This window comes from Grammomys surdaster, unplaced genomic scaffold (genome assembly GCF_004785775.1).
Source record: "Grammomys surdaster isolate TR1022 unplaced genomic scaffold, NIH_TR_1.0 66, whole genome shotgun sequence".
Classification (NCBI taxonomy): Eukaryota; Metazoa; Chordata; class Mammalia; order Rodentia; family Muridae; genus Grammomys; species Grammomys surdaster.
Genome location: NW_021604568.1, coordinates 9,747,602 through 9,772,928, shown reverse-complemented (window position 1 = coordinate 9,772,928; position 25,327 = coordinate 9,747,602). Strand labels below are relative to the sequence as shown.

Genomic DNA, 25,327 nt, shown 5'->3' with positions numbered 1-25,327 from the left:
GTGTCAGTGATGAGGTTGGCTTGGGGAATCCTTACCAGTAATCCTCTTCTTTCACATAGTTCCTGGGACAACGGGAATGTTTAGGTTCATGACATGTTAAGCAAGATCCCATCCATCCTACTACCTATAGGGTCTAAGGACCCTCTACTTACTATGTTTATAGTAATTAAAATGACAACAGGCTTGGAATAGTTTTAAAATATTTAAAAGTATATCATAAACAATATCTGTAACAAAACCTGTTCCCTGTGAAATAACTATATTCGTCAAGAATGGCAGTGTATCTAGCCTTACTGCTTCTCGTTCTCAGGTTGTGAGAGTTCTCTGCTTCAAGGCTATCCTCTCTGGGAACTGCAGCTTTATACCATGTCTCACAAACTTCAAACACATCTTCCATACTCCAGTCAGCTGTCAGTATGACTTTAAAATTCAGTCATGGCCTCCTTTTCACATTTCGCAAGATCTCCAATCTAGTCTTGGGACTCAACCTTTTCATGTTGTGTAGATGCTTCCATGTTTACTGTCTTGTTCCTCTCCACCAAATCACTCAGCACCTCTCCGCAGGACCCTGGGCTTACCAAATCCTGGGGAGAGATTTAGATCTTACCTCAAGTCAAGAAATTTAGGATTGCTAACTCCTTTAGTTTTAAAAGAAAGGAGATTTTTGTTCATACACAAGTTTTCTTTTTTAATAATGGAATGTTTATATTCTGACTTTAGTCTTTTAGACTCATGTTTGTTGAATGGCTAGGCAAGCATTGCTCATGTACGGTATCACTTTCTAACCCTGGCCTCGGGGGACGAGAATTAGCTATTTTATGTTGATTGTTTCAAAGCAGGATATGTTTTAAATAGTTAGGTTGAATATAGTTAAATCCTACTTCATTAATCTCATCTCGGCAGGGGGCTTCTCAAGCTTCTCTCCTAAAGGAACCATGTTTTGTTCCACACACACAAACGCACTGGACTCATCTTTCCATACACACTGGAATAGACAACATAGGGAGAACAATGATTGGAAAACTTGCAGCTTGAAATGACTTTACACTAGAGTCATGCTCTCAAGCATCGTAAACCCCTGGGGTGTCATGACTGGCTTTGTGTGCTTGAGGTTCAGGATATACAGGTAAAAGATGGGCTGGTATTGTGGATGGAACACAAAGGAGTTGACAATCACACTGTGATTATATTAGATACTTTCTGTCAGGTCTGTGACAAAAGAAAGAAGTTTATTTTAGCTCATGATTGATTTACAATCCATCATTGTGAAGGAGGTTTGACAGGAGGGCTATGACACAGAAGGTAACAGTGAATCCATAGTCTGGAAGCAGATTGTCATGAAAGCTTGTGCTTGTCTCTCTCTCTCTCTCTCTCTCTCTCTCTCTCTCTCTCTCTCTCTCTCTCTCACTCTCACTCTCTCTCTGTGTGTGTGTGTGTCTGTGTGTGTGTGTGTGCGGGTCAACAGATTTATTTATTTTATTTATATGAGTACACTTTAGCTGCCTTCAGAAACACCAGAAGAGGGCATCAGATCCCATTACAAATAGTTGTGAACCATCATGGAGTTGCTGGGAATTGGACCTCTGGAAGAGCAGTCGGTGCTCTTAACTGCTGAGCTGCCTCTCCAGTTCCTTTCTTTTTCTTATGTGGTCTAGGACCTGAGCCTATGGAAAAGTGTTGCCTACAGTCAGGGTGGGTCTTTCTACCTCAGTTATTCCAACCAAGAAGCTCCTTTGTTGATTATAATTTTTGAGAACTGCTCACTCTCACTGATTGCTATTTAAGTTGCTAGGAACACCTGGTACTTGGTGGAACTTAGGTAGGTTTGAGCCTTGGGTGATTCTGGATCAGGTCAAGTTGACTGTCAGGATAACCATTACAGTGATTTAGCACAGATTCCTGGTTTCATGAGTCACTCCTCTCTAAGCCTAAATTCTTTCCTCTGTCAAGAGATGCACACTTTGTACCCAATGATTCTATCAAGCAAATACGTGACACTCTGGCATGTAATCAGATTTGATATTTTTCCCTCACTACAGAGTACAGATGCATTTGGCCTTGGAGAGCTACGAGCTAGCTGAGAATTAGCTGCAATTCTTACCTGTCAAGCCTCTCCTCTTTCTGCCTTCCCATTCTCCTAAGGCTCCCTCAGGAATCCTATTGCTTGCTTGAATACACATTCCCTGCATTCACCAGAAAAGAAAGGTGATTTGATTCCAAATCAAAGGTTTCTCAATGTGAGTTTGCAAAGGTCATCAGAAACAAATGAAACTGATGTTTCGTTGTACCTTTGCCAGGAGTGAGCATGCATCTCTTGCAGGGTGCCAGGGTAATTTATTGAAGCCTGACAGTTGGAAATTCCTTGGGGATAGTATTCACTGTGCTCTGCTACTTTGCAAACTAAGGAGACACTTAGCGCAGACTTTGGGGCCTCAAATGGATGGGGCAGAAAATTTAGAGGGCAAGAGGATTTCAGCTCAGAAAACTACCTCACCGTGGCCATTTTTCAGGGATGAGAGCCACTGAAGGGTCCACAAACCTATGGGATGAAAGGCAAATGCCAACAAATGGACTGGGGTTTTCAACTCGCCACAAATCCATCTCCTTCACTCTCCACACATAGGGAATGTGTCTGTCTTTACGGCTCCATTCTCTGATGACCTGTGTGACTTGAAATTTCACGAGATTTTGCAACTATGGGGACAGTGGTTGCGTTGGCATGGAAACAGCAGATCAGAGTCATATGAAGTATTGTTTACAAAGTCATCTTTCCGAGAGGTGAATGATATAAATACAGTGATCTGGGTTCTATCTCAGACCTAGTAAATTATCATATCTGGAAACATGACATTGTAATATCCTTCAAACACACTGAAGTCTAGAGTCCTGCCTTTAGATCTTTTTCCTTATCGTTTGAATAGTATTTACTTCTAGTGAATTTTTTAAAAATAATTTTAGCCTTTCAACAAATAGCAGTATAATACATTTGTGTGGTTTAAGAAGATTACATGTCTCTAGAACATAAATCTAAGAAGTAGGCAACAATAGTCAATAAACACACACACACATACATACACACACACATACACACGCACACTGTTAATTCTCATAGACCAGTTATTTATGCATTCTAAGAAGTCTAATCAACAGAAAAGAAACAAAGTTACACAAGACATTCTCTAGTTCTTTCAGTATTATGAGGTGATGCAGCGCCACCTGCTGTCCATTTTATGTATCACAAGTATCTGTGCTGTGGAGCTGAATCTGCTGGCTTGTTCAGCACAGAGCTGGTGATACCCAGAGCAAGGCATTTCACTTCCTGTCCATGACACATTCTTAAAGTATCGGGCTGTGGGCAACAGGAAACAGGTGGTTTACATCAATAGAAAGTAAATGAATATGAGAGGCCATAGAGAGTTGTGCTATGAATGTCATACCTGTTTCCAGGTACACACACACACACACACACACACACACACCACGAGCTAAGGTAAAGCTACAAAGCACATTTGCACCTCCTTCAGAACCTACAAACAGCATGCACTGGGTCATCAGCACATCTTAGATGTCCTTGGCAGCATTCCCATTCACCATCTTTCACACTTCTGGTCTCCTGTCAGCATGGCAGGCACGCATCCTCCGGGCATGTTCACTGCCTCTGTTCTCAGCCTCGAACAATCCAAACAGATACTTGGTAGAATCACTCACTTTATTCATTCCTGTCTGATACCATTTCTGAGAAGCTCTCCTTGAGCCTTCCATCAACAGCAGCTCTTTCTTTCCTAATTCTGCTCTGTATGCTCACTGCCTTCTTTCTTCGAAGCTACCTCAGGTCCACCATGGGTCAGGTGTTCCGAGTACCTATGATCACACCCGGTGCCTGGCAACACTCAAAACTATTGAGCTTGGCCACAGTTCAGTAATGATTCCACTTCATCTTTGGCACAATGACACATAGGTATTTTCTTTCTTCTGATGTTCTGACTCAGGAAAATACAAACTGAATGATTATCTATGAGATAAGAGAAACTGATGATCTGAGATTTCTAGAATAGATGCCTAGTTCTTATCTCTCTCTCTCTCCCTCCCTCCCTCTCTCCCTCCCTCCCTCCCCCCTCTCTCTTTGTGTGTGTGTGTGTGCCTTTGAAAGGTGAGTATGGGATGTCACTTCACATGTGTACAAATCAGACTACAACTTTGTGGAGTCCTCTCTTTCCACCTGTACTTGGGTTCCAAGGACCTAACTCACTTCACTGGGCTTGCATCATTGACCTGGTTCACCAGCCTCTTGTCTTCTGAATCATTTGTCTGGGACCAGATGAATTTTTCCAAGACAGGTCCATAAACATAATGCCCTGAGGAGATCAAGGCATAGCACACAGGGAAAAACTATGTGGTTAGGAGAGTCCAAGAGATACTTAATAAGTGAACACAAGAGCAGAGTGGATTTCCTGATGCCTGGAACCTCTTTACATGATACTCACTTTCCACTTGTGCGCATCTCAGTTCTAGGCAAGCCTAACTCAATCCCAAGCACCAATGTGCCACATGCTAGCTTGAGCTGATGGCTTTTCTGTTGTATGTAGACACAACCACACTTATATGTATTCATGGCTTTAACACTCTAGATCATAAGAATAGTTGTTGATGAAGAGCCGACGCCTTTAACTATCCCCATCTCTGACGTGCAGTTCAAGATCCCCCAGATCCTGGTTTATCTCTGAAAACAGAGCCTTGTGGAAAAAAACCCTGTGGACCCTTATCTTTAACTGTTGGTGTTTGGACTTCATAAATTACTTAGCATTGACCTTTTTTCACATGCATGACTTAGACCGTAGATAGATCAGAGAATTGAGTTGTAATATATAGTTGTTCATAACATGCAGTTTTCTCCGAGTAGGGACAGCAGCCCCCATTTCCCTCAGAGAGTGTGGCTGTAGTGTTTGGGGGTTTCCAGGCTGAATGTGTCCTCTCACAGCAGACAAGGTGCAGCCGCAGAAGCCCTTCCTCTCTCTATGGCCACTCTTTTGTTGTTTTTAAAACAAAATCTAAAATGTACTGTTTACCAAATGAAGACTCAGGAGCTACATGCTGTGGTGAAAGCCTGCTAGCTCAGAGAGGCAGAGAAAGCACCCAGCTGACCTTCCTACTCCACTGAAGCCCAGAATGAAAAAGTCCCTCCTCCTCTTCCTCCTCTTCCTCCTCTTCCTCCTCTTCCTCCTCCTCCTCATTTTCCTCCTCCTTCTCTTCCTCATCTTCCTCATCTTCTTCTTCCTTATCTTCGTCTTCCTCCTCCTGCTCTTCCTCCTCTTCCTCTTCCTCCTCCTACTCTTCCTCCTCTTCCTCTTCCTCCTCCTCTTCCTCCTCCTCCTCTTCCTCTTTCTCCTCTTCTTCCTCCTCCTCTTCTTCCTCCTCTTCCTCCTCCTCTTCTTCCTCCTCTTCCTCCTCCTCTTCTTCCTCCTCTTCCTCTTCCTCTTCCTTCTCCATGCTGTCTTAAATATCCTTCAATACAGTGTCCCTCCTTTATAATTCCTACGTTTACTCCCTGTCAACTGGTTGCTTGCTCCATCTCTTCATCTATAGTTGACTTTGCTTGACTCTTGTTTACAGAAAGCTCTTGGGTTAAAGGTGTGTGCTAGGGCTGAGCCACACCATAACAAGGATTTTTCCCATTCACAATCTTGGGGTTCACAGTGTGATCAAATATGCTGCAACCCTCTTTCTCTTTTGTTTCAGGTCCCCTGGAGCACGTACACCTGTCCCTGCCTTTTGTCACAACAAAGAACAAAGAGGTCAATGCAACTGCGGTACTTTGGCCCAGCCAAGTGGGCACCCTCACTTATGTGTGGTGGTATGGGAACAACACAGAGGTGAGTTGGCTGTCCACAAGGCGGCTGCTGATAGAGGCACAGCTCATGCTTGAGGGAACCAACAAAGCAAGATAGCTTATGGCTTGAGTCAGAGTGTAGCCCAAGCTACCAAGACTGCAAGCCATATGTGGTCAGGAACCTCATCCGGTTCATCCTTTTCTCTTCCCTCCATCTTCCTAGCCCTTTCCCTTTATCTGTAGCTTCTTCTCCACTTATGTCCTCTAGATAAGCTTTCACTGCTTACCCTCAGCTGAGGCACTGGAGATATTGCTCAAAAGTTATAGCAGAAATTCTCCAGCCATGTCTCACTACCCCAACTTTCTTACCTCAAGGTCAGAATGGGGGTATTATTTACCTGAAAGTTATACCTAGAAAATACAAGAAATAGAGTTCTTTGGCTTGTTTTCCCCACCTTAAAAAGTAAGACCAATTTTTCCACAGATAGCTGAAATACCGTCTTTGACATGGTATTAGTGCTTTAAGTACCAAGTAGTGTGAATTTTGCCTTTAAAGCTAAGTAAGAAGGACGACAGAAGAGAAGTGTTTGTGAGGATGAACCAAGAGAGGTCAGTAGGCTACCTTTTTCCTTCTAGAACATGAGTGTCCGGGGTTGTATTATATGTACCACTTCTCCAACACATTTTTTTTTTTTACATTAGAGTCCTCAAGCACAATCCAATTAGAGATTGTTTTTGTAGCAGCAACTTCCAAGAAACTGTTGATAGTGCCACTAAGAATGTCACATCATGAAGGTCACTTTTGTCTCACTAGTGTCTACTTCTATGTCCGGGAGTACTCTAGAAATAGTTTATCCTGTAGATGAATTTCAGAAAGCTTAGAAATTCTCAGCGTATGTTGATACTTTTGAAACTTATGTTCTTCATTTATCCACGCGATGCATTGGATTAAACGTTCTGCTGGATAGGAGATGATGGAAGTATTTATATATCTATATATCTGTATCTACATCTGTGTCTATATGCTCAGCAAGCCATATGTGCTCAGTAATTTCGTCTGGTTCATCCTTTTCCCCTGTGCATGCAAATATATACGGCAAAGCCTATCAGACATATTGATTTTCCCAGTCCTCACTCAAGATGATCCCAGAAGACAGGGATTAATTTCCTGGAAAGATGCAGAATCACTTAAGGTTATTTCTGCAATAGCCTTCACTTTGACTGTGGGTGTAGGAGAATCAGTTACACAGTTTGCTGTGGCACACTAGGATGAGCCTGCCTCCATTCAGCTCACGGGAAATGTGGTGATACTCAGAGATGGGCTCCTTGAACAGTAATCCTGACTTTCCCTTCTTTCTATTGTCCTTGTTTCTTTCAGCCTCTGATCACCTTGGAGGGGAGCATATCGTTCAAGTTTACTTCTGAAGGAATGAATACAATCACAGTACAGGTCTCCGCAGGGAATGCCATACTACAAGACACAAAGACCATTGCGGTATATGGTGAGTACCCATCGTTACTGATGTACTTCTGTCCTCATTCTCAAATAATGCCCTTAGTCCTCTTATGCGAGTGACTCTCCTGGATTAAAGATGGCAGTCCCTGAAAAGGGCTACAATGGTCTGAGTTCTCCTTTAGAGAATGTTATTCACTAGACAAGCAGTGGTCATGGTACCCTGGATGTTTCTGGTACCTGAAGGGAGACTCTTAGCTCAGTCACCTTGGGTAGCTTGGACTGGGCTTCATCATGAGTCAGGCTAACTCACTATAGTTAGCATATTTTTTATGGTATTTGAGTTGTTAAAACCATTTATTAGAGAAAAATAGCTAATTCAGAGAGACTTTGCTTTTAAATTCCATTTTAAGAAAACATTTCTATTATCCAAGTACTTTTAAAACTTCTTACTTAAAACAACAAAAAGAAAATGTTCCACACCATCAACAATAGCAAATCCTCCACTCAACTAAAAGCAATAGAGAGTTCACAGTCACCAGAGGCCAGGAGTAGACTTGATGTCACGCAGAAAAATAGACACACAATATGGTTTTGTAATGCATGGGGAAATAGAATATATTTCAAGTATCAGATGAGATAAAATTTACTGAAATGGAAAGGTAGGATTATTGCTTGAAAATGAGTTATAAAAACAGCTTTTACAGATTGATCCCACTTTGGTGTATATTTTTTTCTATACCAAAAGCTAATCAATTTGATATGTACTATACTACCAGCAAATTGTAAAGATAAATACTGTTTATTATCAATATAGAAGTGTTACATATGCATCATGGGAAATTAAAATTTAAAAAAATAAGATTTTAAAACTAGATCCACAATGTATTTGCTAATGAAGGAGAAAGAATGTGTTGCCAGGGAGAAAGGGGATAGGGGAGAAAATGGATTCTTTTTTTTTTTTAAGAGGGGTCTCAGCAAGACTGGGATGGATGCAAGTTTATTCCAAGCAATCAGACTTTCTGTACACTTATCAAAACATAATACAATTAAAGTTGTAAGATAGACAAGGCATATAAAATTAATATCTAGGACTAATTATGGTGCCAAACTTTAGCATGCTTTGCTGACTTCTAAGGGACACAGATACACAGGTGGCCTGAATACTTCACTGAAGAGGAAGTGTCTCAGTTTCTCAGGAACTGAAAGGCACACAGTGCTTCAGGAGCTGTGAACTCAAACCTCTCAAATGCCTGATGCATGCTTCTCAAGGTAGTTAGGCCAGGCGAGCATCATCCTTTCCTGCAGAGGCCTCCCACAAAGGAAACCAACCTTCCACTGTACCTGAGACTCTCAATCAGAAACTTCAGCTGTTGCCTCCATACGGCTTCTCTATTTGATTTCTGCTGGATGTTGGAAGTGTCCAATTTGATGATAATCTGTCCTCTATCTGATGCATTCTATTTGTCTTTTTTTATTGGATATTTAATTTATTTACATTTCAGATGCCAATTCCTTTCCCCATTTCCCCTCCCTAGAAAACCCCTATCCCAGAGGGCTAATATCCAAAATATACAAAGAAATAAAGAAATTAGACTCCAGACAACCAAATAACCCTATTTAAAAAAATGGGGTATAGCGCTTAACAAAGAATTCTTGACTGAGGGATATCTAACAACAGAGAAGCACCTAAAGAAATGTTCAGTATCCTTAGTCATCAGGGAAATGCAAATCAAAACAACCCTGAGATTCCACTTCACACCAGTCAGAATTGGTAAGATTAAAAACTCAGATGACAGCAGATGCTGGTGAGGATGTGGAGAAAGAGGAAAACTCCTCCATTGTTGGTGGGATTGTAAGCTGCAACAACCACTCTGGAAATCAGTCTAGTGTTTCTTCAGAAAACTGGACATAGTAATGCCTGAGGAACCAGCGATACCACTACTGGACATATACCTAGAAGATGCTCCAACATGTAACAAGGACACATGCTCCACTATGTTCATAGCAGCCTTATTTATAATAGCCAGAAGCTGGAAAGAACCCAGATGTCCTTCAACAGAGAAATGGATACAGAAAATGTGGTACATTTACACAATGGAGTACTACTCAGCTATTAAAAACAATTAATTCATAAAAGAAAATGAATTCTTTTCTTTTTTCGGACATCAATTTAACCCAGTTCTAGAATCAATTGATTCCAATAATATAATGTAGGTCTAGATTGTCCTTTGGGACTAAGGCTTATTTTTCAATTCTTTGTTGGGTCAATTTGACCTTCAAAACCAAAGAACAATTTGCAAGCAACTTTGAACATGTTTGAAGACAAAAAGGCCTAAGGATGTTGTTCTAGAAACAGTGTTACATCTATTAATTTTGCTTCTCCCTCCCCTCTAAAGAGGTTTGGTCAGCTCAGACAGCAAGAAGAAGTCAACCTGGATTTGAGAGACCCCTACCCAGACATGCATAGCAGAGAGGGCCATTGATTCAACTTCTTTACCTGAATCATTTATGCATGCTGGCATTCTGTTTAACCTTCACAAAAACCCTGTACCCAGCAATTAATGGCTTCAAAGCCAGCCCTGGGTCCCTGGTCTGATACTACCCTCTATATTACTTTCTTTTCTGTTTCTGTGGCCAATACTCTGACATAAATAGGTTTATTTTGGTTTACTTTTCCAGAGGGATAGAAATCATGGCAGGTAAGATATGGCCGCATCCGGGGTAGCTGCCGGCTAATGTCACATCCATATTCAGGAAGCAGAGCAGAGAGCACAGGAAGGAAGCCCAGGTTATAATACCCCAAACCCACATGCAATAGCATATCTCCTTCAGCATGTTTTCTCTTAAATGTTTCATGGCCCCTACAAACAGTGCTACTAGTTGAAGACTAAGTGTTTAAAACCACAAATAGTTGTACAACATTTCACATCCAAACCACAATACCCTAAATAACTAGACTCATATAGTTTCCCATAGATCATTTCTTCTGGATGGATTCCTCTCCGTCATGAATATCACAAGTTCCAATAATGGGTACTGAGCCATGAACAGTTGTCCCTTTGGTCAGGTGTGTAGATGGCCTTCTTCTATGAATCACAGAGAGTATCATAAATCTAGAAGGTCTCGATGTTGTTCATATCCAAACCATCATTTACTGCAAGGAAATTGTGGACAGACATGGGAAATGACTGGCTTTAAAGTCATTCTGCTATTTTGTGACAGTTCCATTAATAACAACGGTGGCAGTGACACAGACCAACGTTAATGAAGCCCATTTTAATCACCAGCAGCTGTCCCAAGCACTTTAGATATATGAACTGCCTTATTAAATCCTGCAAACTGAGTACAGAGAGAGGGGGGAAATCTATAATTATCGCTGCTTTATAAATGACAAAACATGTCATAAGTATAATGAACAAGTAAAGCATAAGAATTCTGTGTCCAGAAGGGTCATTTCCACACCAACGTTCTCCTTGTTATGCTTGGTGCTCTTGCCCTCAAATGTCTTTCAGGGCATCTTATAAACGTGCCACCCTACATACAGTGGATGATTATTTCTTTCTTCATTAAAAGTGTTAATAGAACAGATGGTCTGCTGTGACTATTCTCATTCATTTTCAATCAGATGAATTATCCAGAGGGTCACACACATGGTTTGAAATGCTTTGTTTGTTTGTTTGTTTGTTTGGGCAATTCTGGGATTGAACCTGGGATGCCATACCCATGAGGCAAGTGTTATATCAGAGAATGATTACATCTGCCTTATAATTTGAAAGCTTTAATGAATTATGACTTATTAAAAAAATTACACTGGCCAGAGTTAATAGGAAGCTTTGAACTCAACTGATAAAAAAAAAAAAAAAAAAAAAAACAAAACAAAGCAAACAAAAAAAGAACAGGAGTGGTTCTTAAGTCCTCGAGTTAGCTGGCAGAAGGGTATTGGGGAACCATAGGGATATGTGGGGTCATGAGTGTGGTTAATCCACCTGAAGCAACTACTGTCCCCTAGGGAAGTTAGTCTCTGTCTTCCCACAGAAGATGCTTTTCTTGGTTATCAAAGGAATGTCTCACCCATAGTCCTTGGCAATCACATTTTTAAGTTGTCTGGAATTTACCTCTTAAAGGGATGGAGATCTAGTCAACAGCTGGGAGTTTTCTACAGTACCCTGAGAAAAGAGTGGGCAACAGCTGCACCCAGAACATGCCTGCACAGAACTTAGTAAAATAGAAAGTAAAGGCCATCATGCTAGACGGCCAGAGGCAAACTATTGAAGAGCGATGGAGAAAGGCTGGCTTACCCTAGGGCATAAAGCAGACTGAGAGGAAGGATGGCTAGCTTATCTTATTTCTCTTCATATGCTCCAAGCTCATGTCTGCCTTTATAAAATGGCAAGTGTGTCGAATTCATCTCCTTCAAGAACGGAAAAATAAAAAGGCCATTTAACTGGCATTCTTTTCTTTTCCAACCCTACTGCATATATTTGAATACTTAGGAAGAACATTTCTAGGACTTTCTATCTTCATCTCATGCAGGTTCACACATTAAATGATAATGAGGAAGCCACACCATTTGTGTCCTCTCGCTAGGCTAGACACTCTCATGACATCACCTGCCCTTGATGGGAGATGTAAGGAGAAAGAATGACATAAGCCTCTGCCTTGAGAGCAATGTTAGAGCTCAGCGGGTGACTCTCAGGTCCTGCCATTTATCACACTGCTAATTTTTATGCTTGTAATTGTTCTCCACTGGAAAGGACGTAGGAATGGTCACAGGGCTGAACAGTGACTCACAAAACATATCTCTGGAGCAAAACCACTGCCACGAGTACATAGTGTGTCATCTAAGAGTCCTCAAAGCATGTGTTTGATGACTTGTAACATTGTTAGGAAATGCACCAGTATGAGCTTTTAAGTCTCCTGGATGTATAATTGGCTTCATTGTTGTCGCTTAGCCGCCACTGAAGCACAAGGACATGCTTGAAACAAGAATTGATTGTCAAATAAGTAAATGCATAAATAATGAAGCCTGAGAGGAAATGAAATCAAGTACACACTGAATAAATAACTACAATTTTCATGGTACAGACATGACCCTTAAAAACCTACAGTTACTAAGAACCTTCCTAAGGTGAAAAGTTCAGAGTCTCTATCCTCAAAGATGTTATTTAACATGTATATGTATATGTATATGTATATGTATATGTATATGTATATGTATATGTATATGCATATAAGTGTGTGTGTGTATGTGTGTGTGTTGATGAAGATTTTATATATGCCAGTAAGTATAAAGAAGACAAGACAAGACGTATCTAATGGTGAAGGAGTCGACAAGTGGAATGTTCTCCATGGTTGTGTGCTTAGAACAGCCTCTCCAATGAGAGTTTGAGGGAAAGAGCTAGGCATGCTTTAGTGAGGGGGAAATAGAAGCATCGGCTGTGGAAAGTGGAGCCATGATGGAGGAGCACTGGGAAGGATAGGCCCCATCAGAACAAGGTGTGCAGGCAGGAAACACTGAAGAACATGAAGGAGCAGAGGGAGGCTATACCATGGAATACTGGATGAAAAAGACTGTCATAAGAAAATGTGTTTATTCTAAGTGCAGTGTGGAGCACCTGGCATGTTTGGCGAGAGGGTACTGTGATCTTCAAGTTCTGTGTGCCAAACATAATGAGGTAGTGTTGAGGATATAAAAATATACCCTGACACTGTGGTCTGAATATTGTGACAACCTTGGGTCTTAGCTTTACTTCCTGGGGACAGATGGCAGCTGTGACACAGAATACTAAAGCTGACCCTTTCTTGGGACACAGGGGTTCCTCTGCCACCTGATTCTTGTCCCACATGCCTTGATCTAAATGTTCTTCATGCCCCCTCTAAGCCCCTCCCCACTTCATCCCAGAAAACACCTCTGTAAGATTATTATCAGTTGTATCACCATAAAACTTCTTGGAGAATCAAGACTAACTCAGGGCCTGCAGAGGAACCTAAATTATCCCTGATGTTAGGAATGTGAAATGGTGTCCTAGGAAACATATGGGCAAAAACACTGCTAACAGTAGAATAATTCTATCAATGTATGAAACTATGTAATATCTTGATTACTATATATTCATAAAATGGTAAGAGCATATGCTTAATACAGTGGTATCACCAAAAAGGTAATTAAAACATCAGTGGTGTGGGAGAACAGTTAGTCAAGCAAAACTTTCAATAGCTTCCGAATACTTTTGTAGGTAGGTGCTTGGATGAAGGATCATTCCAGTTAGAGGAACAGGGTACACATATGTTCTGGCGTCATAACATTGTCATGTGTACAAGGCCCTCATATCAATTAATGTCCAAGATTTCAAAGGGGAGAGCTGGGGCTAATTGGCAAAGGTTGCAGAGCTGGGTATGGGCCAGAGTCTGTGACTTCAGTTTAGCAAAGGGAGAGCTAACAGGGACAGGAGAGTGTGTTTGCCTTCTCCTAGGGTCCCTGTGGTGAGTATAGAAGGATTTGTTTGGAAGATAATGTTTAGATGAATGCACTGTGGAGCTATTTAACTTATAATAATGAACTTACTGTTACATCCGCAGAGGAATTTCGGTCTCTTCGCTTGGCTTTTTCTCCAAACTTGGATGACTACAACCCTGACATCCCGGAGTGGAGGAGGGATATCAGCCGAGTAATCAAAAAGTCTCTGGTGGAAGTGAGTATAGTACATTCTCTCCACCAGCACAATTCTTCTCTGTCCTTGAATTACTTCATGGAGAACAGAGACTCTTAGCAAAGGAGGGAGAAGACAGAGCTGGAGCCCAAAGGAAATACAGTAGTCAACTTAGTATGTTAACATTTGTGATCCACATATGCATGCCTGTCTTCATTGTTGGGTGAGTACAACCCCCAGCAACACATGGTCCTTGCTCCACTATGAAGCCGATTCTGCTTCAAGAAGGACACGGAGTTCTGTGACAGTCAGGCAGCTGAATTCATGACTTGGATATTAGTATGGGAAAAATCAGTGACTGCATAATAAGCAAAGAGAACCCTGCCCAAATGTCTCCAATGGTGAGTACAATTAGTAAGAGAAGCCCAGGGTCCAGATCCACATCCGTCAGCACACAAATGCAAGTGCACAGAGTGCACAGTGCCTAGCTATATTTTTCGGTCTTCTTTTTTAAAAATACTTTATCCCTTCCCAGTCCCAAGAGAATGTCATTAGTACCCTCATTGTGTAGAAAAAGCAACCAGGATAACTCTCCTAGACTCTGATGAGTAATAGGTGACAAAGATACAAGCCTGAGTTGAATGCCATGATTCTCATGCCTGGAATCTTACAATGCAACCAAAGCCCAAGCTCCCTAAGCTTTCCAGAGGAGTAACAAAATGATGTGGCTTACTCCTCAGTAGGCACTTAACTTGTAAGCCAAGGATGTCCATTCTATCCCCTCATCCCTGGAGTACTCAGGTCTCTGCTCCTGAGTCACCACTCCTCACACTCCTCCATGACTTCCACATTTGCTAGTGCCTTCCACCTGACTGACACTTTGTCTGCCATCTTTCTCGACCACAGGACTCATGTAGTCTCTTTGTCTCCCTCTCAGGCCACAGGGATTCCCAGCCAGCATATCCTGGTGGCAGTGTTACCTGGCTTACCCACTGCTGCTGAGCTCTTTGTTTTGCCCTATCAAGATGGAACCAGAGAAAACAAGAGGTCACCAGAGGACTTGGAGCATGTAAGTTTCCTAGAAGACATTTCTAATTTCCCACCCATAATCAATCTAGCCACCGTAATAGCTCTTGGAGGATTGGTAGCATACCATCAGCCCTGACATAAGAATCAAGGGACAGTTTCATTTTGAGAGCTGAGACCAGGTGACTTCTTCAAAGGCCATGCCACTTAGAATGTGCTATACATTCAGTGAGGTCTACATTTTAGTGAAGAGGTCATAGGTGAAGATATCTAAGCCAGATTTCTTGCTTTGTCACTGCTATTATGGTTCTATCATACAAATGTGGCAATCAAAGACAAAAAAATTAATTAAATTCACTGGGAGCCCATAGGTAGTTTTGTCAATTAAAGAAATAGCATAAGAAGGCATTTTGCTGGCCGGAAGAGTAGATGTTCAATAAATGTATGACAGTTACGTTTACGGTTGTTTTATGATAGAAAAAGATGTGGAAATAAGGAACCTAAGACTAGAGCAGTGAAAGATGTTTTTGGAAGACAAAATGCTGATTCTGAGGAAGTAAGATGGTTTGTGAATTGACTTTCAGAAAGTATAGAAGCAAACAGGAAGGAAATGGAAGATTGTGTGGTAACAACACGGCTAGAATCAGTTACGTTGGTTTAGAGCAGAAAAGGGACTTCTGTCATTTCAGTGGAAAGCAAGATACCAGGCTAGAGGTTGTAACATGATTAAGGAAACTGATAGTATTGTAGCCTGTCTGGGGTTCTAGTCAAAGTAAACTCAGTGTCCACATAGAACCCATGAGAAATTAGTGTCCTAGTTATGGAGAACACTGTTTCCCTGCTTGAAAAAAGATGCAATGATGAAATTGTCTTATAAAGCCAAGATATGTCCTGAGATTCCAAGAAGTAGGCCACTCCCTGGCAACCTGTAGTTTTCAGTCTGTTGATGTTTTCCACTGACTTGGTCACTTACATAACTGAAGGAATGGTAGGAATGAGTTTTGAAACTCACATAATTTAAGGTCCAGGGATACAGTTCAGGCAAGGATAAATTCAGAACCAATCGCAAGTGTCACCAAATTGCTTCCTATTGCCTCTCTCCTTCTGCTCTCCCTGTGACCACATGGCAAGGTTGTGCCAGAATGGAGCCAATACATAGGAAAGCATGGATGGCTACAGCAAGCCCTGTCTTCTAGTTAACTTGAATCTAACTCCACTCAAAAGCTTATGCCTGTTGCCAGATTGTGCCAGCAGGAGTTCTAGGTTTACAGTTGTTTTGGGTCCAGAGTTTGTCAAATGAGGAGGCATCTCCTCATCCTCACAGTTATGTAGATAGAGCACTGATGCTAAAATTCCAGATGTTTTTACCCACTGTGAATCAGAAGGTTAGGGTAGCCCATTCCAAACTAGTTAATAATTGCAAAAGCAGAGGACGAAGTTCTTTATAGAAAAATATAAAGAAGAAAGAAATATTGGGAAAAATAAAGCAACTTCCCAATGTCATCAGTATAAATATATAATAGAATATACAGACTTTTAAGACAAATACAAAGGATATCCACAACAGAAATAAACCCATTATGTGAGAGTTGAACTCTGGAATGCTGATCGTAGCCACTCTCTTCATGCTCTGATCCCTTCCTTACATAGAAGATGTAAAGAACAGCCAGGAGGGTTAAGAGACTGGATTCTGTCCAGTGGTCCATGGAGAGTGGAAGCAAAAGGCCACAGCAAGTGTCCCTGGCTCTCTTTTCTGAGTCACTTTTGAGAGCATCCACCCAAGGAACATGAATGCTAATTGAAAGGGACTATGTTGTCTGTGAAATAAATTGAGAATTCTTCCCAATGCGAAGCACTTGACCCCCTTATCAGGATGCCACCACCAGGTTAATCAAGTGCCCTCAAGCTGGGAGAGCTCCACCAGCCTTGCTTTCAGACCACAGAGTGTGAGAAGGCTCCCTTGCCCTCAGTGGCCTCATCAAGATCACACCCTGCTATCCCAAGACTAGTTTGCTCAAGTCTGGCCCTAGTTCTTCCCTCTTAGCCACACATCCCTTGCTTCTCTCTGAGTTCTGATAGGTGACAGACATGGAGATGCCATGTCTGGAGGGAGGAGAGATCACCATGCTCTGAGGAGGTTAGAATGCCTTGCAGAAAATGGGGCTTACACTTGTAGTCTTCCAAACTCCTTAAATGGCATTATGGGAAGATCATACCAATTAGTTATCCAAAGCTAAATGCTCTGTTCTGAAAATATGCATACAAATAACATTATGCAAACTGAGTAGGTAATACATAGGAACATATATATGTATACATATATACATGACAATGAATAAAGAGATCATAACAGATTAAAAGAAGGCTATATAGGAGGATTTGGAAGAAAGAATGGGAAAGGCAAAATATTATAATTATAATATCAAAAATAAAGTAAAAGAGTACAAGTGTTATTATTTTGGACCAGAATAGACTTGTCATTGATAATTTTGCCAAAGAATTTGCTATTTGAGAGTTTCAAAAAATGTGTAGAAGAGCACCACACATCTGTACTCTGACCACAGTGCCTGAACATGAAGGTCACACAGAACTGTATATGTTTCCATAGATTTCTGAGGATCTGCACTGGGAACCTGTTCGCTCTATGAGGGATTCATTCCTGTCTTCTGCAGCTGCACCTAACCCTTGCTAAGCTAGGATACTTCAGAATATCAATTTGTACATTCACACTGAATAGCCCTAAGAGACAACTTGCAAACACTTGAATTCTTCAGGTTGGAAAGGACACCCGGCACTCCTCCCAAATCATTGTCTTGAATAAGTGCCAAGGCTCTGCCTAGACAGTAGAAAATCATAGTTATAATCCTATGTGCCCCCCAAAATGAAGGCTACCAATATTTGCTTCTCAACAATGATGGTCACCATTCCAGGAACATATTCAGCATTTAGACTATTTTTAATACAATTATTTGGGGGTAAATACACTCACATGACAGGAATAAAAATCTCAGTCATTGGAACTAGAATGAAAGAGACATTTAAGGAAGGAGTAAATGTCGGAAACAGTGCAAAGATAAGGATTCAGGAACAAATTCATGAAGTTGGGAGGGGACGTGCTGGGGGTGAGATGTGTTGGGATAGAGGTGTTAGAATAGATTATTCAAAATTCATTGTTCACATATATGGAATTCTCAAATAATAGATAGAAATATTATTTAAATAAAATAAAATGTTGATTTGTTTTTCCTATTTCTTCCAAGAAAACACATATTTTCTTTGTTTTGATCCTGGAATTGATTCACATTCTCTTCAAGTTCCTTGAACATGTTTATACCTGTTATTTTTAATTTATTACCTTGGGCATCATCTAAGCTGCTTTCTCCAGTGTACATTACTGTGGGAACAATATTTTACTTTGGTGGTGACAAGTTGTCATGGTTTTTAGTGTTTGTGTTTTCATACTGAACCCTGGACTTTTGGAGTTAGAACATTAGTAGTGTCCTTTGATATGAACATCTACCCCACCACTGTTGAGTGGCCATTTGAATCTCTATTTGCTAGCACCCCCCAACTTGTCAGGGTTTGCATCAACTCAATAGTATGTTTCTCCTCTGCTATAGTGAATGGAAACATTTAAAATGCCTTCTCCTCCAGTTTGTTTCCCTGTGCAGTAGGAAGCATCTGCCCACCCGTGGTCAATACCATGTGTCAGAAAGAAAAAAAGATGTCTCTTTTGTTCAGATGAGAATTTTCCATTTTTTACTGTTCTCTAGCTGAGTTGATTCTTATTGTTCCACTCAATCTTCATGTTTTGGGATAAAAATAAGGAGAGTTGAATTGCTGTTTTTTCCTACAGTAAGGCTTTCCCCTGACATCCTTTCTAGATCCTGTACTGAGTCTCCATTACCTTTTCAACTAGTAATTTAAATGAAGTGTGTGAACTTCATCTGCATCATAGACATAGCCTACCAATCAAGAATAACACACTGTTTCTGGAGCCATGATTATTTAGCTGATGGAAAATAGGAAATGAGGTGTGTAAGAAAGCTGCAGAAGAGGATAACAGTACAAAGTAAAAATGAAATTCACTTAGGAGACTCACTTTTCACTGGACAGCAAGAGAAGTAAATTCATCTCACTTCAGCAATCCCATCTCTGAGTGATCACGTGTTATTTCACTTGAGTGTTTGTCAGGAAATTGCTTTTCCTTCTCATTTAGGCTCTTGCTATGCCTCTTGTCCATTCGCAGTTCACTGTAATCTTTCTGTTGTCCAAACTTTCAAATATAGATTTGCATAGATTAGTGGAATGAGCACATTCATGAGGAACATGTTAAGAAATGCCTATTCCCGTGGCCTGCATTGCTCGGTAGCCTTGGGGGACAGTAACTTTTAGTTTTTTGTGTGTTACAGATGGATTGGAAATGACAGTGTAATGAATTAAATACTGCACCATTTTTATCTCCTAACCTTACTCACCAAAATATATAACTAGACATCCTTCTTTCCCCATCTTGGGTAAATGATTTGAGAAACCTAGTTTTTTTAAATATTGTTGAACTAGGATTAGGAGTCAAACTAAGTTGAAGTCTAGTATCAACTCCTGAAATATTAACTGGGTAAACCTGGATATGCCCTTTGAGCTCTGTACTCTTCCATGGGGATGCCAGCATCAACACATAAGGAAAAATACTTAGACACATGCAGTATTACCAAAATAAAGTGTTCAGTGCATGTATCATGTACTTAAACACATAAATAACATCTCAGGATCTGACAAAGACAATACAGAGTGAATAGTTCTGTAATTAACCTGGTAAAATGTTTAAAGTGTTGTTGAAATTTGTAAACTTTTTACTTTTAATTTATCTGAGTAGCAAAATGCCTAGTTCTAAATGAGGTTATTCTTGTATGTAATGTAAATTATGTCTACTTCTGCTGCTTATGCATAATTCTTTCCCACAGCGTATATATCCTTTATCAGATGTCTTTTGGTGCAAGTTAAATAACATTCTGTTAGTAAATTAATTTTGTATACCTGGCTTAGTTTTGTAAATGACACAGACAAAGCCAATGAAGTGATGATAAAAACCAACACACATCTAAGAAGTTAATTATTTTCACAAGGGACTCTCCTGGAGATAATAAATTAAAAGTATGTTGTTCTGATAGATTGTATTTTCTGATTTAGTTATTATATGTCTCACTTGAGTATAATCATTTTCAGGAATAAGCAGTGATATCACTTCACTGGGATGAAAGTAGGAAGTCCTTCTGCTGTCAATATATAATTCTATTTTATGTTTCTGATAGTCTCTAGGAAACAAGTCAATTTTTTAATTGCTTCTGAGATGTCTTTCATGCTTGGACTAGAGTTTTTTTTTTCTCATTGTATGTCTACATATGCCTGTGTTTGTATTTTTTCATGTACATTAGCATTTTTCATGCATTTGTAAGTTTCAAAACCAAAACCATTGTGATAGATATTTACTAAAAATCCATTGTTTATTTCATATCAAGACTCCACTAATTGAGTAGTAATTAGAGATTTCAGAGAAAATACCTTTGATGAAATAGCTTGGAAAATCATTCTTCTTGTAAACCTGGAGCCTGAGAAAAATTTCCCATGCTAATATAAAAGGAGTATCTTCACAGAAGAACAAAGTGGTTTTCAGCATAATTTTAACACAGAATTGCTTTTCTCTATGGTTTCACAGTGGCAACTTTTGAGAGAAGGATCCCAGGTACTCATCCATGGGGCATGGAGATCATCTCTCTCTTCCCTTGTTCAGCAGAGAAGTTTATGTGCGGGGCACTGCAGTTCCATTGCCAACTAGGGACTTCTATAATGGACTCCAAACTAAGCCATCAGTTCCTACTTAATTATTATGGTTCAACATTGCCATTTTGGCAACTTACAAAAGGAGATGAAACAGCAAATAAAAGGAGAAAGCAGAAGAATCTAACTAGAAGTATAATGGCTGGCATCCATCTCATTACATTTAATAACACATTAAATAAAATATGAATTTGATACATAAAATAGTATATTAAAAACAAGGCAAGGATAACAGATAAAAATAAGTAGTAAGATTATCCCTTGGAGGCTTTCAGATATACCAAAAGATCTATTAGCAAGACACAATAAATTTTTTTGCTAAACAAAAGAAAGGGCTTTTACCTATTTGTAATACCTTGCTGTATGTAATTTCAACCCCGTGCTCAAGGGTTTGAATTCCATGTTACTTAACAACATGTATCAACCAGCCTCAGAAGTGGTTTAACAAATACCTGTTTGTAGAAACAAAGGTTAATCAAATCATTGCTTAAACTGTGGCTGCATTGTCTTTACCTATACTGTTTATTAAGCTATATTGTTTATTGACAACATTTATTATCCAACAGTCATAAAGTTCTTACCCATAGAAGCCATGGAGATGGTTTAGAGAAAATGAAGCAAAGAAAATAACATCATAATGTTTGGATTGTAACCAAGATGCCTCTATTCAGTTCTTGTGTATAACAGACCCTCTCTGTCTAATGTTAGCAGGCCTTGGTGAACATTCAAAGTATTTCTCAGAGTGGCTGTTCATAACCATTAAGATGATTTTGTTGACACTAACCACACATTTATTTCAGATATCTGAAGTTCTAATCCACAAACTCAACCAAAACTTGGTGCACTTCGAGCTGAAACCTGGGGTCCAAGTTCTTGTCCACGCAGCTCACCTAACAGCAGGTCAGTTTTCATTTTAGGGGTTCTTGCCAGCAACTGTACTGAAGAAAAATCATGTTCCTTGAAATCAAGGATAGATGATAGTTATAAATTGGGCATAATTCCTGAAGGCTTTCTTGATGGATGACTCTTCCCTAATGGGAAACAAGTTCAGCAGGAGAATAAGATATTGTTTCTACTTAGTCCGTAGAAAACAGTTCAATAAATCACATAGGGCATGCTCCCGGGTGATAGCATGCTATGTCTCAAAATACCTCGTGAAAAGAGCATTAACCTTACAGGTAACATTTTCCAAATCTTTCTATAAAGCTTTGTTTTCAAATCATTCATAACACAAAGAATTTGATTTATTTATGTTCCAGGCTATTGTAGTAGAATTGAAGTAGATATTTAGGAGCAATATAAAGTCAACCTTGATTTGGTTCTAATTTTATAAATAAACGTTATTAATTTTCTGACTCTAATAAAACCAGGCAGGGGATCCTTATTCTAACTAAAGAGAAAGCTTTTGATAAAAATAAGTAATTTCAAGCATTTATAAATAGATATCTATATGAATGTGAATAATCAATTCAATGAACAATACTTATCAATTACTTGTTTTGGAAGAGCACTTGCTTCAGGGAGCACAAATGCCAACTGGAAATTGTTGGTATAATGATGAGAGTTATGGTCTTGTTTGCTGTGGGAAAGTATAGTGGTGGCTTTGGGTCGAAATATGCTATACAGTATGGACAAGGTACAGGAAGTTGGGAGAGGTCTCTCAATAAGCAACTATATGAGCATTTATGTAGAGAGATAACATTCTATGCAAACATTTAAAATTTTACGTTTTCATTTTGTGTTGCTTTCTTTTCGAACAGCCATATTTTTATTTTCTATAATTTTGCTTGAACTCAATATGCACACCAGAAAACAGATTTAAATATTCCATGCCATAGACTTGGTGATGGGATGTAAGGTTTTGGGATTATGTGAGAATTGGGTTAATTTGGATAATATATTTAGAAGAGTGCATGGTATATAAAAGTTGCTTTTTTTCTTTCCTTGTATTATTATCAGTTGAAGTAATTTAAGAGATCAAAGGCAGAGTTTAATTCTATTTGTTCCAAATGATAATGAATATTTTATGCAGGAGATCGTATTTGGAAAGGTTCTTAAAAGATGGATACGATAGAACTCATAAGCTATTCCAAAGAGTGAAGCACCAATGGGGAAAGTCCTTGGGGCTGCTAAGGAAGCCAAACGAATGTGGATGGAGGCCAGAGGTTTCCATCTCCATCCTTTAGTTTCTTGGCGATTCCAGGAGGTTCCCAGGTCTGTAAGCTGGTGAAGCATATTGACACTGTCTCCTCTTCTCCCACTGTTGTATAAACTAAGTATTCAAATGCAGTTGTTAATGAACGCAGGGAATGGAGGCAGAGTACAGAACATGCTGTGTGAGCCATCTGTCCTTTAGTGGGATCCTAGAAGCCATAAGAGCCTTTGATAAGAGATGTGAAACACACTTAATACATTGATGGAACTTGCTTAGAAGACACACTACCACGTTGCCATCGTCTCCCAGAGTACATAGAGCTACTTGCTCATATTTAAATTTAGAGGCTGAATATTGTAGAACCCAATAATCTATACAGAATCCCTCATTTAAAGGTATCTGTTTCACCTCTTGTCATTCCAAATTTGCTTTGCAGCACACTCAGCTTCTGAATGAATTCAGACAGCAAATGGTAAATTATGTTACAATGTGCTTAGTTTATCAGAAAACTCCCTCAGTTCCATGTAACTGGAGACTCTATTGGAGTGGAGGAAATATCCCAAGGCATGCTAAACAGAGAATTATCTATTATTTTTCAGTCCCTCTAATCTGGAGCCAACTATTTGTTGGCCCTGTACTTTTTTATATAGCTTTCCTCTATTAGTTATTATGTGTACCAGCTTTTCATTTCACCTGTCATTATGTTTTACATGATGACCTATGTCATTATGTCTTCACATATGTCTCACACTGCAATACCAACATTCAAGAGGAGGGCAGGAGGATCAAGGCAACCCTGGGTTATGTAGTAGATACCCGATCTTGAATATTAGTAGGATATCAAAAGGAACAATTTGGTGGGTGCCCTTCTTGTGAGAACTAGTAGAGAACTGAAGCCAAATTGAAAAGTAGATAATTAGATATATGAGACTGGTGTAGCCCATGGCTTAATCATGAGAATCTGATGCAGCAAGAGCATCCTAAGAATGTGCAGATCCATATCTCACCTGGAAGCTTCATTCTTAATAGCTATGAGAAATTCTTTCAGCTGCAGTAGCTCTAGATGGTCAGGGGCAATACAAAGTTCAAAAGGCTTGAGAATTTCCTCCATTTCATGCCTGTAGTTCATTCACAGATGGGTGTTTGGGAACAGGAGTCAGGGTTCTGGTAAGAAAGCCTGGCAGAAAGAATGTATCATTGGAACTCCATATAACTATACCAACATTTGAAAGATGGGAAGCTGTACCAAAGATTTTGAAGACTCAAGGTTTCCAAGACAACAGGAAGAAAAGATACAGCTGCAGACAGGAAAAAAAGAATTCTTATACTGGGACATCTTGACAAGAGAGAGAGAAAAAAATCTTTATCTTCCAATCATTATGGCTGTTTAGTTTTGTTCCTATTAGATTTAATAGTGGCTTCTTCTGTTCGTGAAACTGCAAGCTTTAGGAGCCAGCATTGTGTAGTTTCTATCATGGCTGACTCAGCAACCATCTTGATGAAGACACAATGTGGTGTATTAGTTTCTGTGAAGGAAGAAAATGACCAAGACTTAAAGAATAACTGAACCCCAAAGTGAAGTTTGTTTACGTAAGTGTGTAGAACTTTCCATATCCCTAGGTACCCACATTCTGGATGAGATGCTCGTAACAACATGAAGAAGAGAAGACGTGTGTCAAGAATGCAACCTTTAAATAATTATGAGGATGATTATCCATTTCTTACTGCAAATTGATCCTGGCATAGCTCTAGCTTCGGTAGTTAGAAAAATATGTCCAATTCAATTTCGAAAATACCCTGTAGTCTATTTGTCAGACGTACAGTCCCATGGACTGATGTATTCTCCTTTTAAGCATTGAAAACATGGCATTGTAACACAGCACTTTAAGTGAAGGCTCGGTGGATTGCAGTGGTGTTTTCGAAATTGAAATGAACATATTCATGTATGGGTGAAGAACATCGTTTAGTGCAGATATGGAATTTTGGTTCCCTTCTCGTCCTCGCACGCCCCTGACAGAAAGGGAAAATAAGCCACTGTCTGTCACAGAACATGTCTCTAAGCAGTACTGCTGAAACCTTCCCAGGGACTAATACTGAGCTCTACTGCTGCCATTAATTGCTCAGCAGATGTTCATCAGCCTCCTTTTAAAGATGTTCCAGCCAGAGGATGTTGCTGTTGAGATGTAGAGCATGCTTTGCTTAGACTCCCAGGGAAGTGAAATGTCTCCTTTCAGGAATTTACCGGCCTTGTTTTGGTTTTCAAATTCAGTTCCCTATTTGCTTTTATGGGGACATAAGAAAAGCATTGGCAGAGAACTGGGTGTCATTAGAAACTGTATAGTGCTTCTTTCCTTCTGGGTGCTCTTCTGGAATTC

At 39.9% G+C, this 25,327-nt stretch overlaps 1 protein-coding gene across 4 annotated transcripts in view; it reads left to right on the top strand.

Annotated features, from left to right (window-relative positions):
- Sorcs1 (sortilin related VPS10 domain containing receptor 1) overlaps nt 1-25,327 on the top strand; it is a 508,764-nt gene that overhangs the window by 464,753 nt on the left and 18,684 nt on the right. For all 4 annotated transcript variants that reach the window (XM_028773166.1, XM_028773182.1, XM_028773180.1 and 1 more), the window contains exons 20-24: nt 5,737-5,870; nt 7,206-7,329; nt 13,863-13,975; nt 14,871-15,002; nt 21,598-21,697. In XM_028773166.1, coding sequence (XP_028628999.1) covers nt 5,737-5,870; nt 7,206-7,329; nt 13,863-13,975; nt 14,871-15,002; nt 21,598-21,697 — 603 coding nt within the window. The remainder of the gene's footprint in view (nt 1-5,736; nt 5,871-7,205; nt 7,330-13,862; nt 13,976-14,870; nt 15,003-21,597; nt 21,698-25,327) is intronic.